The sequence below is a fragment of the Amblyraja radiata genome, chromosome 28 (genome assembly GCF_010909765.2).
Source record: "Amblyraja radiata isolate CabotCenter1 chromosome 28, sAmbRad1.1.pri, whole genome shotgun sequence".
Lineage (NCBI taxonomy): Eukaryota > Metazoa > Chordata > Chondrichthyes > Rajiformes > Rajidae > Amblyraja > Amblyraja radiata.
In genome coordinates, this window is record NC_045983.1 from 34,814,879 (window position 1) to 34,828,904 (window position 14,026).

General features: G+C 48.1%; 1 protein-coding gene across 2 annotated transcripts in view; it reads right to left on the bottom strand.

The window, feature by feature from the left end:
- Nucleotides 1-14,026, bottom strand: part of ankrd13b (ankyrin repeat domain 13B) — a 118,796-nt gene that overhangs the window by 37,460 nt on the left and 67,310 nt on the right. For both annotated transcript variants that reach the window (XM_033046309.1, XM_033046308.1), the window contains exon 2: nt 6,292-6,427. In XM_033046309.1, coding sequence (XP_032902200.1) covers nt 6,292-6,427 — 136 coding nt within the window. The remainder of the gene's footprint in view (nt 1-6,291; nt 6,428-14,026) is intronic.

Below are 14,026 nucleotides of genomic sequence, written 5' to 3' on the forward strand. Positions count from 1 at the left end.
ACATTCACAGCTGAGCGAAGCGAGTCATTTAATGCCCGGCCCGGAGCAGAAATCAATGGCGTCTATTGTGATTCCTCCACTTAATTGCAAATATCCGCAGCTAAAGATCCAGAAATAATCCTTTTTTGTCGAGAAATTAAGGTCATTTTTAATTGAGAGTGCAACACAACTTGCAAAATATTTTGCCGTCTGCGACCAGACTCTGTAACACTAACTGCGTCACCAACAGCTAAATAGATTCACACATAATCATAGAGTCACATCCATAGACATCTCGATTGTAACCACACAATTATACGACTCTGTGGCAACATGGATTAAGCTTAAACACGACTTCTTCTAGTACTTTTGTTACTATTAAACTTAATGACATGGAGGCACTTATCCTGTTAAAATCTTTAAGGCCACAATCTTTCCCAAACTGCGAGAAATCACAGCCTTGTGGACGCAGCCCAGACCATCACACAAACCAACCTCCCTTCCATCGACTCCATCTACACCTCAAGCTGCCTCGGCAAGGCCAGCAGCATCATCAAGGACCAGTCTCACCCCCCGCCACTCCCTCTTCTACCCTCTCCCATCGGGGCAAGAGGTACAGAAGTGTGAAAACGCACACCTCCAGATTCAGGGACAGTTCTGAAGTAGGGTCTCGACCAGAAACATCACCTTTTCCTTTTCTCCAGAGTTGCTGTCTGACCCAAAATGCTGGAGTAACTCAGCGGGTCAGGCAGCATCTCTGGAGAGAAGGATTGGGCGATGTTTCGGGTCGAGACCCTTCTGAAGAAACATCGCCCATTCCTTCTCTCCAGAGATGCTGCCTCACCCGCTGAGTTACTCCAGCTTTTTGTGTCTATCTACAGTTTCTACAGTTTTCAGGCAACTGAAACATCTTCTCACAAACTAGGGGGCAGTCCTGAGCTACTAGCAACCTCATTGGAGACCTTTGAACTATCTTGAAGCAGACTTTATCTTGCACTAAATGCTGCAGCCTTTATCCTGTATCTGTACACTGTGGGCGGCTTGATTGTAATCACGTCTAGTCTTTACTTTAAATGCATATCAGGCAAACAAAAGCTTTTCACTGAAGAAGGGTCTCGACCCGAAACGTCACCTCTTCCTTCTCTCCAGAGATGCTGCCTGACCCGCTGAGTTACTACAGCATTTTGTGTCTATCTTTAGCTTTCCGCTGTACCTCGGTACACATGACACTGAAGAACTAAGTAAAACTAAACTCGGGGCCTTTCTGTGAGAGTGTATAAGAGCCAGGAAGCTGTATGTACGGGATGTTGGTCAAGCCACATTTGGAGTATTGCGTGCAGTTCTGGTCACCCCATTACAGGAAGGATGTGAGGCTTTGGGGAAGATGCCAAGGAGATTCTGCGGAGTCCTGATAGAAGTATATAACATTCTGAGAGGCGTAGACAGGGTAGACAGTCAGACAGACAGACGTGAAGCTCACCGTTTGACCTGTTTTTACAAAATGTTAAATGGTCAGCTCGACATAGATTACAAGACCTACACCAAACCCAAACCAATTAGGAGCAGACGAGGGCATTCGATCCAATTTGTGATCCCAGCTACAAAGACAGATGTGTACAGCAATTCGTTCTTCCCCTGCACAATTAAAGCATGGAATAATCTCCACCCAACTATAGTTACCCAACCAGATGCAACTAAATTTAAAGTAGCTCTTTCTTCCCAATAACCCTTTCTGGCTTAAGCCCTCCCTTCCACACCTCCAGTTTAAATTCCATTTGGAATATTTTGGAGGACCAAGAAACCAAGAACCAAGAACCTACACCCCAGGGTGGAAATATCAAATACCAGAGGGCATAGCTTTAAGGTTTGTGGGACAAGTCTGTTTTACACAGAGGGTGGTGGGTGCCTGGAACGCGCTGCCAGGGGGTGGTGGTGGACGCAGATAGGATAGTGGTGTTTATGAGACCTTTGTATAGGCCCATAGATATGAAGGGGATGGGGGGGTACAGATTATGTGCTGGCTGATAAGAGTGGGTCATGGCACCCTGTTCAACACAGCGGAAGGGGGGGGGGGGGGAACAAAGGAGGGCACTTTGTAACTTTGTTGGTGCCCTTGATGTGGTGACTCTTGGCATACCCTGTGTGTGTAAATCAACAAGGTTCACCATCTCACATGTGGCAACAAGGTATTCATACCTAGAGCATTTGTCGGCACTGGGCCTGTACTCGCTGGAGTTTAGAAGGTTGAGGGGGGATCTCATTGAAACTTACAGAATAATGAAAAGCTTGGATAGAGTGGATGTGGACAGGATGTTTCCACTGGTGGGAGAGTCTAGGACCAGAGGTCACTGCCTCAGAATTAAAGGACGCTCTTTTAGAAAGGAGGTGAGGAGGAATATCTTTAGTGAGAGGGTGGTGAATCTGTGTAACTCATTGCCACAGAGGTCTGTGGAGGCCAGGTCAGTGGATATTTTTAAGGCAGAGATAGATAAATTCTTGATTAGAACGGGTGTCAAGGGTTATGGGGAGAAGGCAGGAGAATGGAGGGATTAGGAGGCAGAGATCAGCCATGATTGAATGGCGGAGTGGACTCGATGGGCTGAATGGCCTAATTCTGCTCCTATAACTTGTGAACTTGTGAACATTGATTCACAGTCGATGAAAGTATCTGAACGCACTTTGTTCTAAATTCACAGCAAATTGCAGGTAATCTCCAACGTTTCAAATAATGAATTGTTTCAATAAGTTCTATTGACATTAAATCTTAATTTAGTTCATAAATATAATATTCTGCAGTAAAATATGACATCTGTGAATTTTAGACTGAAAAAAGACCATCAATTTTTACACAATAATCAACATTCTCTGACTACATTTTAGAACCATTTAGCTGTTAAGTGGAAGGAAATTAGTCTATTAAAAATGGATTTTAATGGCTGTGAACTGACGCTTATTGATCGTATGTTTCCAAAATTGGTGACACTTTATCTGACTGTTCTTTTAGATTTAGTTTAGAGATACAGTGCGGAAACAGGCCCTTCGGCCCACCAAGTCCGCGCCGACCCGCAACACCGCACATTAGCCCTATCCTACACACACTAGGGACAGGTCACATTTACACCAAGCCAATTAACCTACAAACCTGTACGTCTTTGGAGGAAACCGAAGATCCCGGAGAAAACCCACGCAGGTCACGGGGAGAACATGCAAACTCCGTACAGGCAGCGCCCGTAGTCGGGATTGAACCGGGTCTCTGGCGCTGTGAGGCAGCAACTCTACCGCTGCACCACCTCCTTCTTCAAAGTCCACAACCAGGTCCTTGGTCTTACTGACCTTGAGAGCCTACTAGATCTCACTTCAATACTCTGACTCATCAATATCTGTAATTCGTCCAAGTGGTGTCGTCGGCGAACTTGACGAAGCTGCACTATGTCCGGCTACACAGTCATGAGTATAGAGTGAGTACAGCAGGGGGTTGAGCATGCAGCCTTGATCTGCTCCCAGTGAAGGAAGGTTTAATAGGAACCTGAGGAGTAACTTGTCCACACAAAAGGTGGTGTACAATACAATACGATACGAGTCAGTCTACCCCAAGACAGAAGGGAGAGGAGTTGTACAGTTTGATAGCCACAGGGAAGAAGGATCTCCTGTGGTGTTCTGTGCTGCATCTTGGTGGAACCAGTCTGTTGCTGAAGGTGCTCCTCAGGTTGACCAGTGTGTCACGGAGGGGGTGAGCTATCTTGTCCAAGATGCTCTGCAGTTTGAGGAGCATCGTCCCCTCCAAGACCAACTCCAACTCCACCCCCAGGACAGAGCCGTCCTTCCTGATGAGCTTGTTGATGAGCTTGGCCCTGATGCCCCAGCACACGGCAGCGTAGAAGAATATAGAACAAGCTGCCAGAGGATGTAGTTGGAGTAGGTACCATAACAACATTTAAAATACATTTGAACAGGTACTCGGTGAGCTGAAGGGCCTTGTATCACTAAACTAAACTAAACTGCAACTCGAGGTCCCCACTTTTGGATTCACTGCCCTCTTCAGCACCCTATGTGGCCACATCATGGTCAAAGCTTGAGACAAACACAAAAAGCTGGAGTAACTCAGCGGGTCAGGCAGCATCTGTGGAGAACATGGATAGGTGACGTTTCACAGAGTGCTGGAGTAACTCAGCGGGTCAGGCAGCATCTGTGGAGAACATGGATAGGTGAAGTTTCACAGAGTGCTGGAGTAACTCAGCGGGTGCAGCAGCATCTATGGAGCTAAGGAAATAGGCAATGTTTCGGGCCGAAACCCTTCTGGGTTTCGGCCCGAAACGTTGCCTATTTCCAGAAGGGTTTCGGCCCGAAACGTTGCCTATTTCCTTAGCTCCATAGATGCTGCTGCACCATAACTCAGCGGGCCAGGCAGCATCTGTGGAGAACATGGATAGGTGACGTTTCACAGAGTGCTGGAATAACTCAGCGGGTCAGGCAGCATCTGTGGAGAACATGGATAGGTGACGTTTCACAGAGTGCTGGAGTAACTCAGCGGTAACGTCACCCATTCCTTCTCTCCACAGATGCTGCCTGTCCCGCTGAGTTCCTCCAGCACTCTGTATTTTGCTGAAGGTTCCAGCATCTGCAGTTGGCCGCGTCCACAGAAACAAGTTGCACGTTTTGGGATTTGAGCCTCAGCCTCCAACAGGAATCTTCACCTGTGTTCATTATCAGCTAAAACATGGCAGAACTTCAGGAATGGCTACATCTCCCAAGCCCACGTACCATTTTCCAAAAGAGTAGCTTGGCAACTGGCAAAGGGCGGCACGGTGGTGCAGCGGGTAGAGTTGCTGCCTCACATCGCCAGAGACCCGGGTTCCATCCTGACTATGGGTGCTGTCTGTACGGAGTTTGTACGTTCTCCCCGTGACCATGTAGGTTTTCTCCGAGTGCTCCGGTTTCCTCCCACACTCCAAAGACGTGCAGGTTTGTAGGTTAATTGGCTTTGTTATAAATTGTAAATAGTCCCTAGTGTGTGTAGGATAGTGTTAGTGTGCGGGGATTGTTGGTTGGCACGGGCTCAATGGGCCGAAGGGCCTGTTTCTACACTGTATCTCTAAAGTCTACACTAATCAAGCAGTTTTTCTATCTTTTTCACCAGCATTGTGCATTATTTTCTGAACTTTCTTACAATATTTCATCATATTGAAACTATTGGTTGTGTTTAAGAAAGAACTGCAGATGCTGGAACAATCGAATGTAGACAAAAATGCTGGAGGAACTCAGCGGGTGAGGCAGCATCTATGGAGCGAAGGAATGGGTGACGTTTGGAGTCGAGACCCTTCTTCAGACTGAAGGGTTGTGCAAGGTATAGTTTAGAATTCTGCTTCTCAAGAGGAGACACAAGAAACTGCAGATGCCGGAATCTTGAGCAAAACACAAAGTACTGGAGGAACTCAGTGGGTCGGGCAGCATCTGTCGTGGGAGTCATACTCTACCTGGTTACGGCAGAAGCTAATGAATTAGACCTCAACAGTACATAGAACATAGATAGACACAACATGCTGGAGTAACTGAGCAGGACAGGCAGCATCTCTGGAGAGAAGGAATGGGTGACACGATTTTGGGGCGAAACCCTACTTATCGAGACGTATAAAATTCTTAAGGGATTGGACACGCTAGATGCAGGAAAAATGGTCTCGATGTTGGGGGAGCCCAGAACCAGGGTCACAGTTTAAGAATAAGGGGTAAGGCATTTAGAACGGAGATGAGGAAAAACCAGAGAGTTGTGAATCTGTGGAATTCTCTGCCACAAAAGGCAGTGGAGGCCAATTCACTGGATGTTTTCAAGAGAGAGTCAGATTTAGCTCTTGGGGCTAAAGGAATCAAGGGATATGGAGAGAAAGCAGGAACGGGGTACTGTTTCTAGATAATCAGCCATGATCATATTGGATGGCGGTGCAGGCTCGAAGGGCCGAATGGCCTACTCCTGCACCTATTTTCTTTGTTTCTATGTCCTGATAACAGCCGGGAAGAAACTGTCCCTGAATCTGGAGGTGTGCGTTTTCACACTTCTGTACCTCTTGCCCCATGGGAGAGGGGAGAAGAGGGAGTGACCGGGGGTGAGACTGGTCCTTGATGATGCTGCTGGCCTTGCCGAGGCAGCGTGAGGTGTAGATAACTAAGGAAGGATGTGATCAGGCTGGAAGAGATGTGGAGAAGATTTACAAGGATGTTTCTATGTTTCAATCTATCATAGAACGTAGAAGTATTTTGGTTAATAAAACATATTGAATGATGATTGAAGGGTATTTCTGGCCCTCCAGTGAGCGTTACCTGTCCAGCCATTATGATTCTCTTTACTGACGTCACCACCATGTTTCAGCAAGACTCGAGCACACTCCAGGAAGCCCAGGGTGACGGCCAGGTGTAGGGGTGTCCGTCCTCGAGGGTCCAGCTCCTCCGTGTCAACCTGTCAGGTAAAACACACGCTCAGCACCTCCGTCCCCACACAGTCACAACACACAACACTCCTGCTTCTCCCCGCCCCCACCCAGCATAGTGTAGCCCGGCACGGTGGTGCAGCGGGTAGAGCTGCTGCCTCACAGCGCCAGAGACCCGCGTTCCATCCCGACTATGGGTGCTGTCTGTACGCAGTTTGTACTGGATAAGAGGGAAGTCTTTTAGGACCGAGATGAGAAAATCATTTTTTACACAGAGAGTGGTGAATCTGTGGAATTCTCTGCCACAGAAGGTAGTTGAGGCCACAGTTCATTGGCTATATTTAAGAGGGAGTTAGATGTGGCCCTTGTGGCTAATGGGATCAGGGGGTATGGAGAGAAGGCAGGTACAGGATACTGAGTTGGATGGTCAGCCATGATCATATTGAATGGCGGTGCAGGCTCGAAGGGCCGAATGGCCTACTCCTGCACCTATTGTCTATGTTTCTATGTACCTGTGACCTGCGTGGGTTTTCTCCGGGTGCTCCGGTTTCCTCCCACTCTCCAAAGACGTGCAGTTTTGGAGGTTAATTGGCTTTGGTACAATTTGTAAATTGTGCCTCGTGCGTGTAGGATAATGCTCGTGTACAGGGTGATCACTGGTCGGCACAGACTCGATGGGCCGAAGGGCCATTTCAATGCTGTGCCTCTGAACAAAACTAATTAGCCAATTGAAATTGTGCTAATAAGTGGAGAAAAGAATGAAAATAATTTTAAAGTGGAATGATGTGGAATATTGGGAAACAAGGAACTGCAGATGCTGGTTTACAAACAGCTTTTCTCTGTACCTCGGTACACGTGACAATAAACTAAACTAAATGAAAAAAGACACAGAGTGCTGGAGTAACTCAGCGGGTCAGGCAGCATCTGTGGAGAACATAGATAGGTGACGTTTCACAGAGTGCTGGAGTAACTCAGCGGGCCAGGCAGCATCTGTGGAGAACATGGATAGGTGACGTTTCACAGAGTGCTGGAGTAACTCAGCGGGTCAGGCAGCATCTGTGGAGAACATGGATAGGTGACGTTTCACAGAGTGCTGGAGTAACTCAGCGGGCGCAGCAGCATCTATGGAGCTAAGGAAATAGGCAACGTTTCGGGTCGAAACCCTTCCGGGTTTCGGCCCGAAACGTTGCCTATTTCCAGAAGGGTTTCGGCTCGAAACGTTGCCTATTTCCTTCGCTCCATAGATGCTGCTGCACCATAACTCAGCGGGCCAGGCAGCATCTGTGGAGAACATAGATAGGTGACGTTTCACAGTGCTGGAGTAACTCAGCGGGCCAGGCAGCATCTGTGGAGAACATGGATAGGTGACGTTTCACAGAGTGCTGGAGTAACTCAGCGGGTCAGGCAGCATCTGTGGAGAACATGGATAGGTGACGTTTCACAGAGTGCTGGAGTAACTCAGCTGGTCAGGCAGCATCTGTGGAGAACATGGATAGGTGACGTTTCACAGAGTGCTGGAGTAACTCAGCGGGTCAGGCAGCATCTGTGGAGAGAAAGAATGGGTGACGTTTCAGGTCGAGACCCTTTGTGTGATGGTCTGGGCTGCGTCCACAATTCGCTGCAATCTCTTGTGGTCTTGGATGGAGCTGTTCCCAAACCGAGCTGTGATGCATCCGATTAAATACTTCCTACGTCGCATCAGTATGGTATGGATTGGGAACGCCACAGTGAACGAGGCTTTGCCAGAAGATAATTCAGTGCACAACTGACTTAAATCACAATCTTTATTCGTGTCTTATTGTTTATTTGAAAGGTGACAAAACAAACCGGTGTTTAGTGTCTAGGAAATGAATAGTCCCTTGAAAAATGTCCATGTCAGATACGTTGACATCACAGAGGAAGAAATATACCGGATGTCGAGTGTCTATCAGTGTCATCAATAAACACCGTACACATGTGCTGCAGCATCATTTTATTGCCATCATTGATTAAAACTGTTCAACATCAGGACAGTAACTGCTGACTTGGCACAAACACGGCAGAATTGTCATGTCTTGAACATAGACACAGAGTGCTGGAGTAACTCAGCGGGTCAGGCAGCATCTGTGGAGAACATGTATAGGTGACGTTTCACAGAGTGCTGGAGTAACTCAGCGGGTCAGGCAGCATCTGTGGAGAACATGGATAGGTGACGTTTCACAGAGTGCTGGAGTAACTCAGCGGGTCAGGCAGCATCTGTGGAGAGAAGGAAGGGGTGACGTTTTGAGTCTCCCTATCCTCATTCACCACCAATTCCCATCCCGCATTCAAGTTCACTTGGACCATCTCCGACACCTCCCTCCCCTTCACGCCCGCAGTTCCAATGAGCAACGGCAGGTTTGACAATCTCTTTACATCCGTTGGGAATGGACAGCTCGATCGTTGATGTAAAACGGGTCCCAGCCGCTCGCCGCCCGATTGACGGATTCAAGGCTCGGTTCCTCCGGCAGATGTACCGGTGTTCACCAGACGCCGGAGTAATCTGGGATCAATCCGGAGAAGCAGCGAGGCATTCCCGTCACCATCTCACAAGCACGGCGATGATTGATCTGTACATTCAAGCTGTCTCATAAACAGAAGCACTGACGATTTGTTTTTAAGACAATGTCTCGATAAGACTGGAGATTTATCACATCCGTTACCTTTAATTTCCAAAAGTGTCTCAAAATAATTGAAGCTCAAAAATAATTTATCTTCTTCAGGGTGTGTGGAGCAGTTACTGACGTCCCCAGCAGGGATGTACGTTGTCACGAATCTAGTGCATTTAATCGTCAATGAGACGCTGCAGTGTAACAGCCCCGTTAACGCATAACTCACACAGAAACATGTCGTCATCAATAATAAATAACATTGACGATCAGTCAAGCTCGGTGACCAGAATGGTGCAAGAATGCAGGTGGATGAGGGGTGATATCGGCCCGCGGCCTGTAACATCCTGAAGCCGCGGCCTGCGGAGCTTCTAGCCGCGGGCGCGGCGTGGACTTACCACCCGGATCCCTCGCCGGGAATCGCCGGAGAAGAGCTCCGACCGCCGGCCTGTAACATCCTGAAGTGCCGATTCGGGACCTCCAAGCTGCGGAGTGTGTTCCACCGCCTGTACATCGCGCCGTCTGTAGCGGCGACTACGGAGGGTCATGGCCCCAACCACGGGTGAACAGAGGAGGGGGACGGGCTGAACCTTGTTGCCTTCCACCACAGTGAAGAATGCTGTGGTGGATGTTTGTGTTCAATCTTATTGTGTATTGTGTGTTCTTTTTAAGTGTATCGCTGCTGGCAAATTCATATCACTGCAGTAAAATTGACTTTAATCTCATACAGGTGTACAAGATCATGAAAGAAATAGAGAATGCACAGAATGTTTTACCCAGAGTAGACAATAGACAGTAGACAATAGACAATAGGTGCAGGAGTAGGCCATTCGGCCCTTCGAGCCAGCACCGCCATTCAATGTGATCATGGCAGATCATCCCCAATCAGTACCCAATTCCTGCCTTCTCCCCATATCCTCTGACTCCGCTATCTTTAAGAGCCCTATCTAGCTCTCTCTTGAAAGCATCCAGAGAACCGGCCTCCACCGCCCTCTGAGGCAGAGAATTCCACAGATTCACAACTTTCTGTGGGAAAATGTGTTTCCTCGTCTCCGTTCTAAATGGCTTGCCCCTTATTCTTAAACTGTGGCCCCTGGTTCTGGACTCCCCCAACATTGGGAACCTGATCCTAGGGGAATCGAGAACCAGAGGCTAGGCACCAAATGCTGGAGTAACTCAGCGGGACAGGCAGCATCTGTGGAGAGAAGGAATGGGTCGAGACCCTTCTTCCTCAGGTCTGAAGAAGGTATTTGAACCGAAAGGTCACCCGTTCCTTCTCTCCGCAGATGCTGCCTGTCCCGCTGAGTTACTCAAGAACCAGAGAACACAGGTTTAAGGTGAGGAGGGAAAGATTTAATAGGTATCTGAGGAGCAGCTTTTTTTACACAGAGGGTGGTGGGTGCCTGGAACGCGCTGCCAGGGGTGGTGGTGGAGGCAGATACGATAGTGGTGTTTAAGAGGTCCTTCAATCTGAAGAAGGGTCTCGACTCAAAATGTCCCCATTCCTTCTCTCCAGAGATGCTGCCTGTCCCGCTGAGTTATTCCAGCTTTTTGTGTCTATCATCTTAGTGGAAGACCGTTTAGTGCAAGGTAAAGCCAGTAAAGTCCGATCAAGGATAGTCTGAGGGTCACCAAAGAGGTAGATAGTAGTTCAGGACCGCTCTCTAGTTGTGGTAGAATGGTTCAGTTGCCTGATAACAGCCGGGAAGAAACTGTCCCTGAATCTGGAGGTGTGCGTTTTCACACTTCTGTACCTCTTGCCTGCTGGGAGAGGGGAGAAGAGGGAGTGGCCGGGGTGAGACTGGATGATGCTGCTGGCCTTGCCGAGGCAGCGTGAGGTGTAGATGGAGTGAGACTGGTCTATGATGATGCTGCTGGCCTTGTCGAGGCAGTGTTCCGCTGCGATGTATGTGTGGTTGTGTGCAGGAGGGGGAGGTGTGAGGCTGACAGCTCCTATTTTAATGAGACTGACACAATAACGTTACATCTTCTCAACTCCGCGATGCTGGAGAAACGCTCTACAGTCCCGTGGGATCAATACTGCCCACGTTGTCAGTTTTATATAGTGCATTACAAAACCGCCTGCTTTAAAGAGATACCTTGATTACATTGGAAAAAACATAAAGCATGGAATAGTACAGTACAGGATCAGGCCCTTCAGCCCGCAATGTCCGTGCCGTACAAGATGCCAAGTTAAATTTCCTCTGACTGCCTGTACGTGACACAGCGGCACGGTGGTGCAGCGGGTAGAGCTGCTGCCTCACAGCGCCAGAGACCCGGGTTCCATCCTGACTACGGGTGCTGTCTGTGCGGAGTTTGTACGTTCTCCCCGTGACCGCGTGGGTTTTCTCCAGGATCTCCGGTTTCCTCCCACACTCCAAAAACGCACAGATTTGTAGTTTAATTGGCTTTGGCATAAATGTAAATTGTCCCTAGTATGTGCGTATCATAGTGTGTAAGAAGGAACTGCAGATGCTGGTTTAAACCGAAGATAGACACAAAAATCTGGAGTAACTCAGTGGGACAGGCAGCATCTCTGGAGAGAAGGAATGGGCGTACAAGTCGAGTCTATCCAGTCTTTCTTCATATGAAAGTCCTGCCATCCCAGGAATCAGTCTAGTGAACCTTCTCTGTACTCCCTCTATGGCAACAATGTCTTTCAGACTGAGGCTCTACCGCTGCACCACTGTGTTTAGTTTAGTTTAGTTTAGTTTTGAGATAAATTACGGAAGCAGGCCCTTCAGCCCATCGAGTCTGTGCTGACCAGTGATCCCCGCACACTAACACCATCCTAAACACACTAGGGACAACTTAAATTTACACCAAACCAATTAACCTACAGACCTGTGCATCTTTGGAGAGTGGGAGGAAACCGGAGCGCCCGAAGAAAACCCACGCAGGTCACGGGGAGAACGTACAAACTCCGTACAGACAGCACCCGTAGTCAGGATGGAACCCGGGTCTCTGGCGCTGTGAGGCAGCAACACTACCCGCTGCACCACCGTGCAGCTCGTAATTGCAAATCAAAATCTACTAAATTCAAAAATGTATTTTAATCCCAACAATATTCACACAATACAGGCGAGAATCAGAAACCTGAACCTCATCTCATTCCCCACTGTCACGTAAGCTGAGATCTCATTTCACTCCAATACTCACTGAGTCCATCACTGTCAGCGACCCCATCATCAGACCAGTCATTGAAGCAAAGCCCAACCAAAGTAACCGAAGAGAGCGGTCCTGAACTACGATCTACCTCATTGGAGACCCTCGCACTATCCTTGATCGGACGTTGCGGGCTTTACCTTGCACTAAACGTTATTCCCTTTATCATGTATCTGTACACTGTAAATGCATCGATTGTAATCATGTATTGTCTTTCCGCTGACTAGTTAGCACGCAACAAAAGCTTTTCACTGTACCTCGGTACACGTGACAATAAACTAAACTAAATGTATCTCTGAATCAACATGAGTGAAGCATTTTATCTGATCATCTCTCTCAAGGCTATTTGTGGACCTGCATGAACCAGGCTGAATATTCCCAGACAGTGTTTTATTGCCTGTTTGGTTGTGAAGGTCTCTTTAAACAGATATTCTTTTTAATGGAATTGTCTACAGGAAGAATTAAACCTTGAGATCCAATATTCACTTCAATATGTCTAGTTTATTTTTAAAACATAAAAACATAGGAAATAGGTGCAGGAGTAGGCCATTCGGCCCTTCCAGCCAGCACCGACAATCAATATATGTGTGGTTGATCATCCAGAATCAGTACCCCGTTCCTGCTTTTTTCACACACCCATTGATTCCATTGGCCCTAAGAGATAAATCTAACTCTCTCTTGAAAACAAGTCTTAATTGAGAGATACAGCATGGAAGGGCAAGGTATGTCCATTCATCGGCTTGGTGTAAGTGTAAATTATCCCCAGTGTGTGTAGGATAGTGTTAATGTGTGGGGATCGCTGGTCGGCGTGGACTCAGTGGGCCGAAGAGCCTGTATCTCTAAAAAAAACAGGCCCTTCGGCCCACCGAGTCTGTGCCGACCAGCGATCCCTGCACACTAACACCATCCTACACAAACTAGGGACAATTGTTTTACATTTATACCAAGCCAATTAATCTACAAACCTGAAGGTCTTTGGAGTGTGGGAGGAAACCGAAGATCTCAGTGAAAACCCACGCAGGTCACGGGGAGAACGTGCAAACTCCACACAGACAGCACCCGTGGTCAGGATGGAACCCGGGTCTCTGGCGCTGTGAGGCAGCAGCTCTACCCGCTGCACCACCGTGCCGCCCTGTGATCAACCAATGTCCCGGAGTCGAACAATCCCGATTACCCAGACTTCTACCCACGCTGGCTCCTTCTCATTGTCTTTGATGACATATTGACCACGTCTCACTGACAATGAATTACCACCCCTCCATTACAAGTGGCTCAGTCACTGTTCTTTGGAAAACACACAGGACACTTGGAACAAATTTGTCAAACAAGCTCAAACTACAGTTGGGTGACAAGGAACTGCAGATGCTGCTTTACACAAAGAGACACAAAGTGCTGGAGTAATTCCAAAAAGTGCATGTTTGTAGGTTAATTGACCTCTGTAAATTGTCTCTGGTGTGTAGGGCAGAACTAGTGTACGGGATGATCGCTGGTCGGCGTGGGCTCGGTGGGCTGAAGGATGTGTTTCCATGCTGTATCTCTAAACTAAACTAAAACTCAGTGGATTATGCCCCTGTCCCACTTAGGAAACCTGAACGGAAACCTCTGGAGACTTTGCGCCCCGCCCAAGGTTTCCGTGCGGTTCTCGGTGGTTCCCGGAGGTTTTTGTCAGTCTCCCTACCTGCTTCTACTACCTGCAACCTCCGGCAACCACCTGCAACCTCCGGGAACCGCACGGAAACCTTGGGTGGGGCGCAAAGTCTCCAGAGGTTTCCGTTCAGGTTTCCTAAGTGGGACAGGGGCATTAGGCAGCATCTGTGGAGAACATGGATAGGTGAT